This window comes from Zerene cesonia, chromosome 28, assembly GCF_012273895.1.
Source record: "Zerene cesonia ecotype Mississippi chromosome 28, Zerene_cesonia_1.1, whole genome shotgun sequence".
NCBI lineage: Eukaryota > Metazoa > Arthropoda > Insecta > Lepidoptera > Pieridae > Zerene > Zerene cesonia.
This window is the reverse complement of record NC_052129.1, coordinates 6,044,717-6,059,548: the sequence shown is the minus strand read 5'-3', so window position 1 is coordinate 6,059,548 and position 14,832 is coordinate 6,044,717. Positions and strand designations below refer to the sequence as shown.

The 14,832-nt window shown below is 33.1% G+C and overlaps 2 protein-coding genes across 2 annotated transcripts in view; one reads left to right on the top strand and one right to left on the bottom strand.

The window, feature by feature from the left end:
* The window catches only part of LOC119837712, a 6,918-nt gene extending 2,986 nt beyond the window's left edge, over positions 1-3,932 (bottom strand). Inside the window, exons 1-7 of the mRNA XM_038363442.1 lie at positions 3,785-3,932; positions 3,578-3,708; positions 3,259-3,372; positions 2,251-2,776; positions 1,742-1,885; positions 1,101-1,278; positions 6-158 (exon numbers count right to left, since the gene is read on the bottom strand). Of these exons, the coding sequence (XP_038219370.1) occupies positions 6-158; positions 1,101-1,278; positions 1,742-1,885; positions 2,251-2,776; positions 3,259-3,372; positions 3,578-3,708; positions 3,785-3,821 (1,283 nt within the window). The 5' untranslated portion in view covers positions 3,822-3,932. The remainder of the gene's footprint in view (positions 1-5; positions 159-1,100; positions 1,279-1,741; positions 1,886-2,250; positions 2,777-3,258; positions 3,373-3,577; positions 3,709-3,784) is intronic.
* Positions 3,933-9,174: 5,242 nt separating this feature from the next.
* The window catches only part of LOC119837621 (solute carrier family 41 member 2-like), a 73,916-nt gene continuing 68,258 nt past the window's right edge, over positions 9,175-14,832 (top strand). Inside the window, exon 1 of the mRNA XM_038363301.1 lies at positions 9,175-9,292. The gene's annotated coding sequence lies outside the window, so the exon portion shown is untranslated. The remainder of the gene's footprint in view (positions 9,293-14,832) is intronic.

Below are 14,832 nucleotides of genomic sequence, written 5' to 3'. Positions count from 1 at the left end.
GGTGCTCGTCCAGCAGCCAGGTGGCGGCGTGGCACAGCTCGTGCGCCAGCGTGTCGCGCAGGCGCTGCGGCGCGTCCAGCACCTTGACGGACAGCTTGACGCTGGCCGCGCGCACGCGCTCTCCGCGGGAGTTCTTTATCAGCCGGTTCGTCGTCGTGCTGCAACGTGCGTCGGCTCACTTTAGCATCCAGTGTGGAGGCCTATCGCATTCGTGGAACATTATTATGTCTTTTATATATCGACTAGCTTTTGCTGGCGGCTTCGCCCGCGTTAAATTCTATATAAACCTACCTCTTGAATCAATCTATCGATTAAAAAAGGTCCATCAATCTCCGTTGCGTAGTTTTAAAGATTTAAGAATACATAGGGACAGACGCAGGAAGCAACTATGCTTTATAGTACATAGTGATCTGACCTATTATACAAATCTTATACCTTTAAACGAGCAATTCTAGTATATACAAGAATTGCTCGTTTAAAGGTATAAGATAATATGTATATATATAATTGGAATCTCAGAATCGGCTCCAACGATTTTCATGAAATTTAGTATATAAGGGGTTTCGGGGGCGATAAATCGATCTAGCTAGGAATCTTTTTTTAGAAAATGTCATATTCGTGTTTTATCGACTTAAACTTACTTTTTTAACAAATAGGAGGCGTTTGAGTAGTCCCAATTTATTATGATTCTTCCTGACATCTATTGACGAATAATAATACTATAAATGCGAAAGTTTGTGAGGATGGATGCATATGTATGTGTGCGTCTGTTACTGTTTCACGCAAATACTACTGAACCGATTGCAATGAAATTTGCTTCGTAGATAGCTGGACAACTGAAATAACACATAGGCATTTTTTATACCGATATTCCTACGGGATACGGACTTACGCGGTTTCGACAGCGGGTCACAGCTAGTATGTATTAAAGAGATGTCAATTAAACACGACAAATCGATGCAAGACATTTTAATATTAAAGGCTAACTTGAACTTTCAGACTTTCATTAGTATCATATCCTTTCTTTTTTTATACGTATATTCTCCAAACATTTCTGTTTAACACAATAATTATCAAATATTGTATAAATGCTATCTCACCCAGCCGTGGTCCTCAACTTGGTGTCCCACAGGATGGGCAGGTCGGCGTCCAGAGCGTCATCGTAAATGCATTTGTTGAACTCTTTGAACAGTCTTCTCGCGAGCTGGTCCTTGAGTTCTTTGTAGTTGTCGTGGTATTGTAACGCTTCGGGGTGACACCGCCAGTGTGGTGTGTTGTCTGTACGAAAATAATCCATTATTTCCTCCCATACTCGCATTGCATTGCTTTTGGTAGGAGAAAAATTCTATAAGGATTATCCTTCTTCTCAATTTTACAATATGGGAGCGCGAGCGGCGGAGGTAATTCGAAAAAAAAAACATATGGAGACGAAAACCTTTTCAGGTAACCGCCTTTTTTGGACTAAATGACTGTATTATAGCCCTTTCTAGTACATTCACTAGATATATTTTGTGGATGATAATAGTTATTATTTTCAACAAAAAACTTAACTACCTTCCAATTGTCAGAACTAGGATCAAATTTAAATGTGACCACACAGGAGGCAATAGTTTCCAAACAAAAGTGAAATCATTTAAAGTCGATTTGAGAACCTCCTCCTTTTTTGAGGTTGGCTAATGACCCTAAATAACATTTATTGATGTTAGGGGGAACCTTCAATGGCTCTTCTAACAAAACTCACCAGCTAGTGAGCCCATGAAACTCAGTCTTTTCAAGTTATCTGGTACAGTCACAGCAACATTCTGAACTCGTTTTGTCAACACATCTACGCTATCCAAAGTATTCACACCATCCAGTGTCTGCACCAACTCCGTTACCGTCATCCCTGGAACATTAGCATTTAGATAATAAGGATGCTGTTTCGTAAGTAGTATAATAAAACAGAGTTGGTATAAATTATTTTAAACATATTTGGACAATCATTAGTGGAAATAGCAGGGATAGGACAGCATCTTCTAAGACATGGCTTTATAATGTGCTTCTTTGGAAATTTCCTTTTGTGATTCTTCATGTATGTGTTAGTTTTAAACTATTATTATTTAAACAAATAAAATGAGCAAGTTTAATATCCAGTATTTGAATTAAAAAAGAAATCATAAGAATCGGTTCATTGACTAAACAAGTTGTAGCAAACACAAAAAATACAATCGATGATAGCTTTCTGATAATTGGTTGAAAAATGGGACAAACCTTTCTTTTTCTTCTTAGTTGTACTCTGAACGTCCCGGGTTATTTTAATCTTCGGCTTTGGTACATCCGGTGTGTTAGCAACCTTCTCCGTGTACAACTTCTTTTTGGACTTCTTCTCTGAATCCGTAACATCATTCCTCATTTGTTTCTTATCTGACTCTGTCAAATACAACTCTCTGTTCTGTTTTATGACAGATCGTATGTTCTCTTTATCACTGTCATCATCATCATAATGCAATTGCTTGGATACTCCATTAAAACGATTCGGTGTTTTAGAGAATAACTTTGGTATAGATTTCCAAACGTCTCCATAAATATCGTTCAGGAGTTTGTGGTGTGAATTCTGGATTTCCTTTATAGAGCAGTGCTGTTGCGACTCGCAGGTTACATCTTTAGGTGTAGATGGTACCTGTTCATATCTTGGTGTGGCGCAGATTATGTTTTGAGCTGGAGACCAGCCTCCATTGCTTGGTTTTGATTCATTGTTGTTGACTGGTGACACACATTGTGATAGATTAAGTGATACCTGAAAAATAGAGATAAATATGTATAGTGTAATGCAATGCTAGTTTGGATTCTAGTTTTATGAAAAACGTTATTAGAGGCATTTTTTAAAGTTTTTAATGGTTGCGTTAGTATATGGACCAGAGTGATTGAAAATCAACTAAATATTTTAGCCATATTTTAGTTTGGTTTATATGTATTTGGTATTCAGAGATACTTATATGACCCTATTAATATTAGTATAGATGTTTGTTACCTTTTCACGCAAAAGCAGCTTATTGTTTCTGTATGAAATTTAGAGAAAACAAAAAATTGTTCTTTCCTTTACACATAAAAACAAAAAAAGTTTTTGGTCTTAATCTCATTGTATATACTTTAAAGTTGGAATTAAAAGAGAAGTTTATTTTATTAAAATTCAAATATAGCCCAGAGAAGAATAAAGCCAGCTAGTTTATTTTTAAGACATAATAGATTGATCTGATGATTACCATGAGTATCACTTACATTACCAGATTTGCTGGGTTCCTTATTCATTGTCATTTCTGGTAATTCCTCAAGTGATAGTTCACATGAGTCGTTGATAGTAATTGGTGAATATATCTTTGGTGATGATTGAAACTGTAATACATAATATTATAGACTTTAAATGCCTTTAATTTTTAAATACCCTTATTTTTTTATTTCCTTTAAACGATTATTTGCCAACCAAAATTCCAATACTGATGGCAGGCATTCATTATCATTTTCCTCTAAAATTAAGATGCTTGAAACAAAAACAAGATGCATGAAATAATTCAATGGAAAAATTAACTGTTTTACTCACATTTTTTGGAAAGTCAGACCGTAATCTCTCATAACTCTCGTCTAGAATAATCACCTCGGAACTCTGATTAGGTTTCGTGTTTTTAACAGCGCTTTGTGTTTTGTTTTTCTTCAAGGAAAGTTTCAAAAATCCTGAAAAGTACCACGATTAAAATATTGTGCTTTTTCTTTTTTTTATTTATTACTACGATTTCTATTTTGTACTTACGATTTCTAGAATTAACAGGTTGCTTAATTACATCCATTTTATAATATTTATCAATGTTTTGTCACTTAAAATTACATTTAAACTCGTTCTATTTCATTTTTTTCAAATTATCAACCGTTGGAATTTGATATTTGACTTTTGCTTTCGGCGGATTATTGGTCTTTCGACATTGACAACCTAGAATTGAAACTCAAATGACAATTGACAAGGATGCGTTCACTGTTCAGTAAAACATACATTTTAATTAAAAAGTACATAATGCAATTATAATTTTATATAACTACAATATGTACTTTTTTCACTTGAATGTACTTTTATCACAAGAATATGATACTAATTTAACGAGTAAAACTGTGGTTGGCTTTCGTAAAATTATTTTATTATCACTTTACTTCACCTTCTTTATTTCCTATTTATTTTTCGACAATCGTAACGTTATAAAACCGTTAACGCAAATAGAGGTACACTTTTTTTATCGTTGAATAAAATAATCTTTTGATTGACGATTTCATTGACGATCAATAATTATTTGCATTTTATTTCATGTTTCATGCACATTGTACTAATTATAACCATGTGACAATCATAATAATGATGCGCAAGAATTATAAGAAAGTATAAACTTCTGCCTTTTGTAACAATTAACAGCTATTTTGTTAATTAATGTGCGTACAACTCATTAATAAAACCTAACACAAAATATTACCTAAAATACAAATGTTATTTTGCTTCATTCTTTTGTTATTTTTACAAGTAACCGCGAACCTTCGCTATGGCACCTTTCATTTTTGTTTGCGCAATGAGATTGTTCCCGAACTGGGTCGGTCTTCGTCAAACTGAGAATAATATTTATTCTATATTACAACATTTAAAAAGCGTTTACTTACGATTATATTGAAGGTTTTTAATGGGTTTTTATCATGTTTACAACACTGAATTGCAAATGATTACTTCTTTTTCGACTGGTAATAATGACACAAAACGCTCGTTTCAAAAATGTTACTTTTATCACAGATAAAATAAAACTATACTAGCTTTTATTGTGTCATGAATTATTATTTAATTCGCAGAAATGATTTTATGCATAAAAAAACGAAATTGCATTTTTGCAATTAATGAACATCCGTAATGATAAATTGTGTATGTGTTTTGTTCAATGAAGGTTGTAAGAGGATACATTTGTGCACATTTTTTTATCATAAGCGTATATTGGATTATCTGGGCCTTTGTAGGGGATTTTGTAAGTATTAAAAATATTTGTTGTCTGCTATAAACTCTTTTTTTATGGTTTTCGCCCACGTAGCAAAGGATAACATAGGCAATCTGGGAATTTCCTCGCTGGATCCGGTTCCCGGGTTTTAGAAACTCTGAAGTAATACTACTCTTCGCTCTGAAGTAAAGGTTACATATAACCTTCATAACTAATATATCCTCAAAAGTATCGTTCAAACGCTTTTAGAGGCAGTTTTGAGTAAGGCTGATGTGTGGCATGCCTTCAAAATTTTAGTGTTTTATGCGTGAAGAACAGACAGCCAGACGGACAGACGGACAAACAGACAGAGCTACTTTCACCTTTAATATTACGTAGGATAAATTTCCGCCAATAGTAATGGATGTTTATAGATAAATAGGTACTTACGACACTTTGACAACCCACTTATCAGTTAGGCACTCAAAATCATATATAGCTTGTTAACAACTTGATGAAGCTAATAAAACTCCGATAAAAATATATACAATATTTGCTTTTTTCTTGTCCTCATGACTTGTAAATCTTTATCAATGATATGTATGAATTCTATTGACAACCGCTAGATGGGTTATAACTGTGAGTTATCCGAAATGCGTTTGATAACGCCCTTCGTCTGGATTAAAAGAAATTTGGAGTTAGACTTCTGCGGATTTATTTTAACTACTACGGCGCAGTGACGGGTGAAGTGAATGTGTAATAATATACAGTTAGGTAAGTTTTATTTTAATAAGTTCAGAGGCTCATAGCATAAGGATTTGAAATCCTTTACAACCAATATAATATGTAACGTAATATTTACAATTTTAATAAAAATATTCAAATAACTCACGTCACGTCATTTTTATTATTTTGAGATGATTATTGGTTTTTTTTTTCGAAAATACGATAAAAAGTCCATGTGGACGTCATTTTATTGGATTTTGTAAAGGAACTACAATGAAATAAATAATAAGTAATATTACACACGTGCCAACGCTTCATAGGACAATAAATTGTTTAGAATTACTTGCAAGTTTAGGATTCGGTGTAAAATGTACATAGACATATATATTTTTTTAATTTTATTTAATTATAAAATTACACTTTAAAAAAGTAGACCGACACAGGTACAAAAAAATTGCTTGTTTATTTGTAATCTTCGACTAATTCGACTAATTCACAATAAATCATTTTGAATTTTCATATTTGCGTCAGATGTAAAATGTGTTTCGGTTTCATGTTAGTGATCTAAATCTCATTGTGAAACAGAAGGTTTTTTTTTAATATATTGCTGTCTTCTGAGCCGTTCCAGCATCCAACAATTTCAAGTTACTATGTGGTGTTCATCACTACGAATAATTTAAGACTTCTTTTAGATTATTCGTGATTTAATGCTACAAAACACTCATCTTAGTTGAAACAAAAAGGTTAGATAATATTGCTTACAAAAGCATGGACGGGGAATGAGGAATTTTGTAAAAAAAAAAAAAACATTAAGAATCCGCGATTAAAATTAATTAACTCGTTTCAAGGTGTTGTTGGGGAATGAGCGAAGAGCGAGGCTAGTGCTCAAGGTACTTAAGTTAGCTCTTCAAGTGCTTACTTGAACACTTTCAACTAGGCTTTATCTAGATTATACGGTGTCTGTATTGTACTGTGAACATTCCGAATGGATTGCTTTCCAAACAGTGAATCATTGTTTTTCAATATTTGAAGCGGAATGAAAACACCAAGACATAAATCTACGATTTCCTCAATAAATTCAATATATAGCAAACGAGCGATTAATTCTTCGTAAAAATAATGGAGCTGATTCTCTAATATCATATTAATTCTTTTATATATTATCTACTATATAAAAATAAGTCGGGTTTTCCTTCCTGACGCTATAACTCCAGAACGCACGAACCGATTTCCACGGTTTTGCATTCGTTGGAAAGGTCTCGGGCGCCGTGAGGTTTATGGCAAAGATAATTCAGGAAAAAATTCTGCAGAAAAGCGTCTCTGGTGGCGAAACGGAGTTCGCCGGGTTTGCTAGTATCATATAAATCTATGTACAAATTTTCTACACTCTACGACAATTAGAAATATTATGCTTTATTAAGAACATAATAATGATAAATGTGTTTTTATCGACTGATCGAAGGACGGTAATGTTTTTCCAGCGTATGTATGTCCCTTGGCACGCTCTACATCCAAACGCTGAATGGATTTTCACATATGAGATGTTTAATCATCACAATTGCAAATTATAAAACGGGTTGTATGTTCGTACCTTAGCATTTGAACATCAAATGATATATTATAAAAAGACCACTAGAATGTAACTAAAAAAGATTATTAAAAAGTTGATGATGTATGTTTTTTTGTTTTATTAATAATAACTCTTGCTTAAACTTACGTTTGTGTTTGATAAACTCAAACTGATTACCGATTTCAATATCGTTTCAACAGCTGCTATATTATTGATGTTTATCTAGTACATAGTGTAAAACAAAGTCGCTTTCTTTGTCCCTATGTCCCTATCTATGCTTAAATCTTTAAAACTGCGCAACGGATTTTGATGGGTTTTTGTTAATAGATAGAGTAATTCAAGAGGAAGGTTTCTATGTATTAAAACATATTATATTGAAATACTCAGAACTTTAACGCGGGCAAAAGCTAATTATTAATAAATTCTAATCAGGTTTCAATCCGGGCGAAGCCAGAAAAGCAACTAGTCTTTTAAATGAGATAAATATGGTTATCAGTTGTCATATTGCAAATTGATTTATCGCTGTAAGAACAGCTCATCAAATTTATTACTTCATCAATATTTTTATGCAAGTTGAAAAAACCTCTTGAATAAACTCGTGTAGTTAATATTTAAGTTAAATTATATTTATTATTATTATCGGAAAATCGTAAGATATTTTATCCATTTAATGTACGTACGTTTTTTGCAATAAATCATCTATAAGCTCACATTATCGAAACAGTATTATTAAATTTTAAATTTATAACTCTTAGGCAATAAATATTAATACATGAAATATAATAAAGATATCTCAGCTTATCACTTTTACAATAAATAAAAGCAATTGTGTTTCTTTCTGACGATTGCGCATAGTCTTTATAAGTTAAAATTTATTATTTTGTAAATTAATATGATAAAGTTTTCAGTATTTACATTGATTTTGTATTTTGTCCATAATATACGCATTTTTTTTTAATTCAATGAGTTCTTTCTATTTTCTGTTCCCTAACATCTGGATATATTCTATTTACCATATCTGTAAATAAAGATTTTTTATAAGTAATGTATGAAAATTTACTTTAAAATGTGTAAAATAACCTATATATTTGTTTAACACGCGCTAATATAACCTAACCTAGAATTATACAAACAATTAAAAATCATTGTTATCATATGCCACCTGTTAAAACTAATAAGTCATTAAAATTCAAGTGTTTTGAAGACTTTTTGCAATTATTCTATATATTAATTCAATTAAACTCCAACATTTGAGCCCCACATCAAGATTTTAACGGTAAGATTAAGTGAAAAATGTGTAATTAAATATCGTTGAATTTATTTTATGTTGTAAGTTGTACGTAGTTCATACTATGTGCGCCCACGGCTCTACGTGAGTTTAAACATTTTAATACAAAGTTTTAAACGTTCTCCCTATATTCCTGATTCGCTTCATTATTTTCAAATTAATACAGAAACAGACAAACGTACTTCGAACTCTTGCAGTTAATTTGCGCACACGTAAACGATGGATAGTTTTAATCGTCGATCTTATCTGTTAGGTAAGCTTAGTATTATATAGCTGATGTGAACGGCCTCACTGTTTATTAGAGTCTGAAGTCTATTTTATTCAGTCTAGGACGTCACATATAATGTCATTGCCAGCTCTCACCCTTGCCCTATAATAACGCATGCGCATTATAACACGTAAAATGGCGACAATTCCTAACAAACAACCGCAAATCTATTGCAAAGCCAACGTACTTGTTTTGAAACTTTACGTGCCTATTCATTGATTTTTCTCTTTTAATTGACCTCAGCGTGAGGTCAGAAACGACCAGCTTGAACGAGCCGCGTTCTGAAAATATTGCACTAAGAATTAAGAATGTAGACTTAGACCGTGATCGTGTGTAGAGGTCGCCGTTCATTGGTCTCAGCTGTTTTTCGAAAATCGAATTTCGACTCGAAAATTCAGCTGCGGTCTTCAGTTTGACGTCAGCTGCGTGTCAGTGCGGACGCCTGATTCGTTTTCAGCTATGTAATGGTGAGTGAGTGGGTGATAGAACTTATCGTAGTGTTTTTATTTCGGAATGTGTACAGTGCTGCGTGTTAGTGAATAGTGAATGTTGTGTGTAGTTGCATCTAGCGCTGTATTTAGATGCTTCTTTCCCGAAAATCAATAATCCACGTGTTCTTCATGAATAGCTCAATCATGGGTTTAATGATTTTTCAAAATAATATTTCACAATGTGCCGCAATGTGCATAGGTTTACTTCAGTATTATTCATGCATAGCGTATTATCTGTAACCGATGGTTATACCGTAACATTTTAAATGGAAAACTAAAACAATGCAACTCGTTATGAAATAAATCCTACATACAAGTCGATATACAATACACAATACTTTCTCTCATTACAATCATAAAGTGCGATAAACGTCACACATTGATTAATGATCTTCATACCAAGTACATAATCATTGAACGAAGAATACCACATGAATACATCACCATTGCAGTCTGTTTGTTGTGTTAGATTTTAATTAATATTTTTTATATGGATGAAACTTTTCAATTATTGAACTTATGCATGTCTTTATTGGATTTGTAATGCTTTAGTTTAAATGTGTAGATTATCGATTTGGTAAAATATTTTGTTTTTATTTAATCAGATTATAATCGTTGTAGTAATTGGACCTATGCCTTCTATTTTTTGAAATAGATTTTGGAATATTTTGTAACATAAATTATTTTTACCGTGCCGTACGCGTAAAATGCTTAAAGTCTAGATATAAAAACCGCTACCACTAGACATAGGCAGAAGGTATTGCGTCAAGCACCTATATCAAATGTCATATTTAAACTCGCGGAATTACCTACTTCCATTTTTCAAGTACGTGGCACTATCATTATTATTATTAAACGTCTTATGCAATATTATACTTGTATTTAATGTTTATTCATACATCTTGGTTATATTACTTATTAAATCGCTCTGGTCCAAGTTCCCGTCCCATTATTTTAAGATCTTTTATTACCTAAGCTAAGTGATAAAAAATGGGATATTGCCGAGTTGCCTATGTCATTAGGATCGAATATTCGAGGTATTTAAAAAAAATCTTTACGAGATTATGCCTATTATGATATACGATTATGTATCTAATTAGCGTAAGAAGGCGAAAAATAATTAATAATTACATAGATATTTGTACGAACAACGTAAAAAAATAAAAAACGAAAAGCCATTGTACGAATGATATGAAATATAAACTAATTTTGGTTCACTTTGTCACTTTGAGCAGAAAGCAATGTTCTGCATAAATTTCACAATATAAGGTATAGTACTTATTTAATATTTTAATCAATTATTGCTTCGGCGCCATGTACCAACTGTGATATAGAAGAAGAAAATTAATTTGAAATTATTGTATTATATAATACTCGAGACTAGTGGTTGCCCGCATTTTCGCCGGTGTGGTCAAAATAAATTCTAGAGAGTACAAACTTTCATCCCTTATTATATTCCCTTGGTGGTAGATATCATCAAATTTTTTTATTAGCGGATGCCTACATCATACTGGCTATCTGCATGCAAAATTTCATCCCGATCGGTCCAGCCGTTTGGGCACATCAGTCATGATGAATACTAGTAAATTCAACTGACATAAATAAATACTTAAGCAACTTTTAGTGTAGACAGCGGTACTAGAATCTAGAGCAGAATTTAATTTATTATGGTCCGTGCTCTTAAATATTGACGTTTCGAAATCTTATATTTCCTGACTATATTAGTTTTTTCTAATATTTCTTAACTATATGTATATCTTTATCTATTTAATTTATTAACTATGTATGTAACATTACCTGTTAACAAAAAACAAATTTAAATAGGAAAGTTTTCTTGATTTAATATTAAAAAATAATGATAGAATTTAATTCATCATCACCGTGTGATATATATTTTATCTAAAATGCGGTTAGATTAGAAATAATGCAGTTCCACCAACAACACTATTAATGTAATATTACTGTTATCGAGTACTACTGTATTACTGTTATCGATATAGACAGCACCGAAGGCAAATACTACTCTTCCACGTTTAAATGACGCCAATAAATGATTTATCATTGTGCATCAAGATTCTGGTAACTGGAGAGCAATTATGTCATATCGACGTCGATAGAATATATCTGTGTTTACGATTTAATAACTAGCTTCTCTCCTGTCCTCGCTCAGGTTGTTGGTTTAATTTGTATTAAAATTGAAAATAATTTAAATCACTAATTTAAACACATAAACAGAAAACTTTTTGAAGTGATCTGTTTATGTGGTTTACACTGAATGTATATTATTCATAAACATTCAGTGTAAACCACCTCGTTACGTAACGCGTTACGGCGCCAGTCCATCTGGTTTCCCTTTCTCACGTATAGGGCAGCGGTAGGCACGTTTCTCCTCTGTCACTCTTACCCACAAAAAGTGAAGTCCCGTGTCCCTTATGATCGATTTTTTTTATGGACAAGTAGGTGATCAGTCTTCTGTGTCCTGTCAGACCGAGACTTTTTTGTTGTGCGACCCCACCGGGAATCGAACCCAGGACCCCTCAGTTCTTTCTTTCTTTCTTTTCTTTCTACTCTTACCCTCAACGCTAGTCTAATTTCGTATGTAGTTAAAATAAAAAAAAAAACAAAATATAATAATTATCACTTCGGGTCGAGCTTCCATAGACTTGCCTCTTTTTTCTCCAAATTTTTAAAGTGCTAGTAATGTGTATAGTAGTACTTAGTATTACTACTAGAAGAATTAGGATCCTTACAAAAAGAGTTTTTATTTCATACAATAGATAAGAAGTAGGGAATACATTATCAGATGCATTAAATACCGTACAACTGTATATTGCGACCAACCAGCGCATCTGCGGACTATGACATAAAAAAAAAGTCATTAATTATATTAACATCAGGTTATTTTTCATCACATAATATTATTGCTATAGTGAATATCAAACCCAAACCCTCTAAGCCAATGATTTAGCCCGCTAACCACTGCACCAACGGATTTATAACTTATGGCATATTAAGGTTACTCCAATTTTCTGTATATTGTAGGTTAATCATAATAAATTGTGCTTTGACCTCAACGAATATCTCTAGGGTATGGATAGGGTAGAATTAATTTTCCCAGTTTCCATTTATCGATTTTTCCAAGTACACCTCATCCCGTGGCTTTGTGCGGCTTATAATATGTGGTGGTAAATGCCATGATCTATCTATAAAAATATCTATTTATATATATTGGGTATGCGGTAATATATACAGATCAATGTCAATATAATTCTATAGAGACCTACTTATATAGTAACTATTTTAAATAATTCTGTAATGCTATTTAATTCAAATGTAATTTTATTTTTCTAATATCAAAAACGACTGTAGTTTATTGAAATTACTCTATCAACAAGCGCTTTATTTCGCGAAGGAGATACATGGATAAAATATAAAATAGCAAATGTACTAATCCACACGAAACCTTCATGCGGATTCGTATCAATGGCAATATGACTGATTGATTGATTTATCATTTTTCATTTATTTTGTTTTATATTTTAACGGCTTTATGGCTTTGCGATAACATCGTCCGGCATCATCGACCAGCACCCGGGCTTCTCCCGTTATCATTTATTCAGAAAAAACAACTTTAAATCTCATATAAATAGCAAGGAAGAAAAATAACAAGGGGCTATAAGAGTTAAAATGACGCACGCACATAATTACAGAAACACGGTCTTAGCTCTCTATCGGTATACAGGGGCACACGCACACATACATAACACATTATGCTCGAAAATAAGAATACGCGATTTAGTTAAAATCTATTGATTGTATAATGGTTAGTTTAGAAATATATTAAAAATACATATATTGTCGAATTGAGAACCTCCTTCTTTGAAGTCGTGAAAAAGGAAAAGGAAAAATAGAAGTAAGCTTGAACTCAGACCCTGAAAACCCTCGGCTCAGTGTTTAATGTCACTTACACGCAATCGTTTTTTCCTGAAAGACACACAAACATCCATTCTCACAATTTTTTTTTACAATATAGTCCTAATGTAGGGATTCTAGGTAGAGATGGGTCATAAGAGAAAAGGAAAGCTTCCTTTTCTACTATGATCCTTTTATGTCTCTTTCTCATTAATCTTATTAGTCCGAGTAATTATGACACTTTGTCTTCCATCATTCAAACCGCTTGGGACTGGAACATGCTTCCTGAAACTGTGTTCCCCGACAAATACAATATAGGAGGTCTTCAAGAGAAGAGTGAATTGGTACTTTTAGGGAAGCGAGCTCCATCTTACCGTAGCGTCCGTCAGGCAAAATCGTGGTCAAGCGCTGCCATATTATCGAATAAACAACAATGGCTAGATAGGAGTTAGGACATAACAGGATAGGATTTTTGGTACGACAGACAAAACGTCAATTGGGTTATATAATATCTATATATATAAAATTCTCGTGTCACAGTTTTCGTTGCCATACTCCTCCGAAACGGCTTGACCGATTTTGATGATTTTTTTTGTGCTTATCCGGTATCTATGAGAATCAGCCAACATCTATTATTCATACCCCTAAATGATAAGAGTAAGGCAGAACAGCGTTTGCCGGGTTCAGCTAGTATGTTATAAATCCGCTTTAAGCAGATCGCGAGATAAACATTGATAAAGCGCACTTAGTGTCTACGCGCTTCAAGGTTAGGAAATGCAATATAACTATATTACTCGTATATAGTCTATCTTTTAACTAATATAACAATAGTCGAGTGTTTGTTTCCGCTAATATTAGGAACATAGGGTCCGAATTATAAAATTCTCTCCCTGCTGGATTAGACGTGACGAGTGCTATACCTAGTCTATTTATGGACCATAGAGACTAATGGTCTTCGGAAGGTCTGACAATTCTGGTTCTGAGATCTGATTGAACGTTTACTACTTTTTTTACGTTTATTGCTTTTACAGACGAAACCGGATAAGCGTAATACATACTGATATTATATTATATCTAAACTATAAACGAAGATTGACACCGTGCTGAGATTGAACATACAAACATACGAAAAGCCTTTCGCTTCCGATTCTTCGGGGTTCAGAGAGATCCACAATGATCCAATATAATATATCGTATGGAATGGTTTTCTTTGAACGGACAGCAACAATTTAAATTGTTATTATGTATGTACAGATAACGCTATCTGCGTGATTGCTGATAAATATAATGAAACATCTATAAATCGATGTAAAAAGTGAAGTCAGCTGCACACTTCTATCTACTGTGAAACACCGTTCGTGTGCGAAACAAGTTGGAAAATGTACGTATTGTATCGTATCGTATCGTATATATGTTGTATACGATACGATACGATATGACTTGTCCTCCACGTGTAGAATCTGCGATACGCTCTCGATTCAACGTCGTGTGCAAAAGGACTGAAGGAGATATACCAGCGTCTGTAATGAATAAATACTTAGTCTGGCCATAAATACTGTTACACTTAATTATAAAAAAATATTACATTTGAATTTCGAATCTGT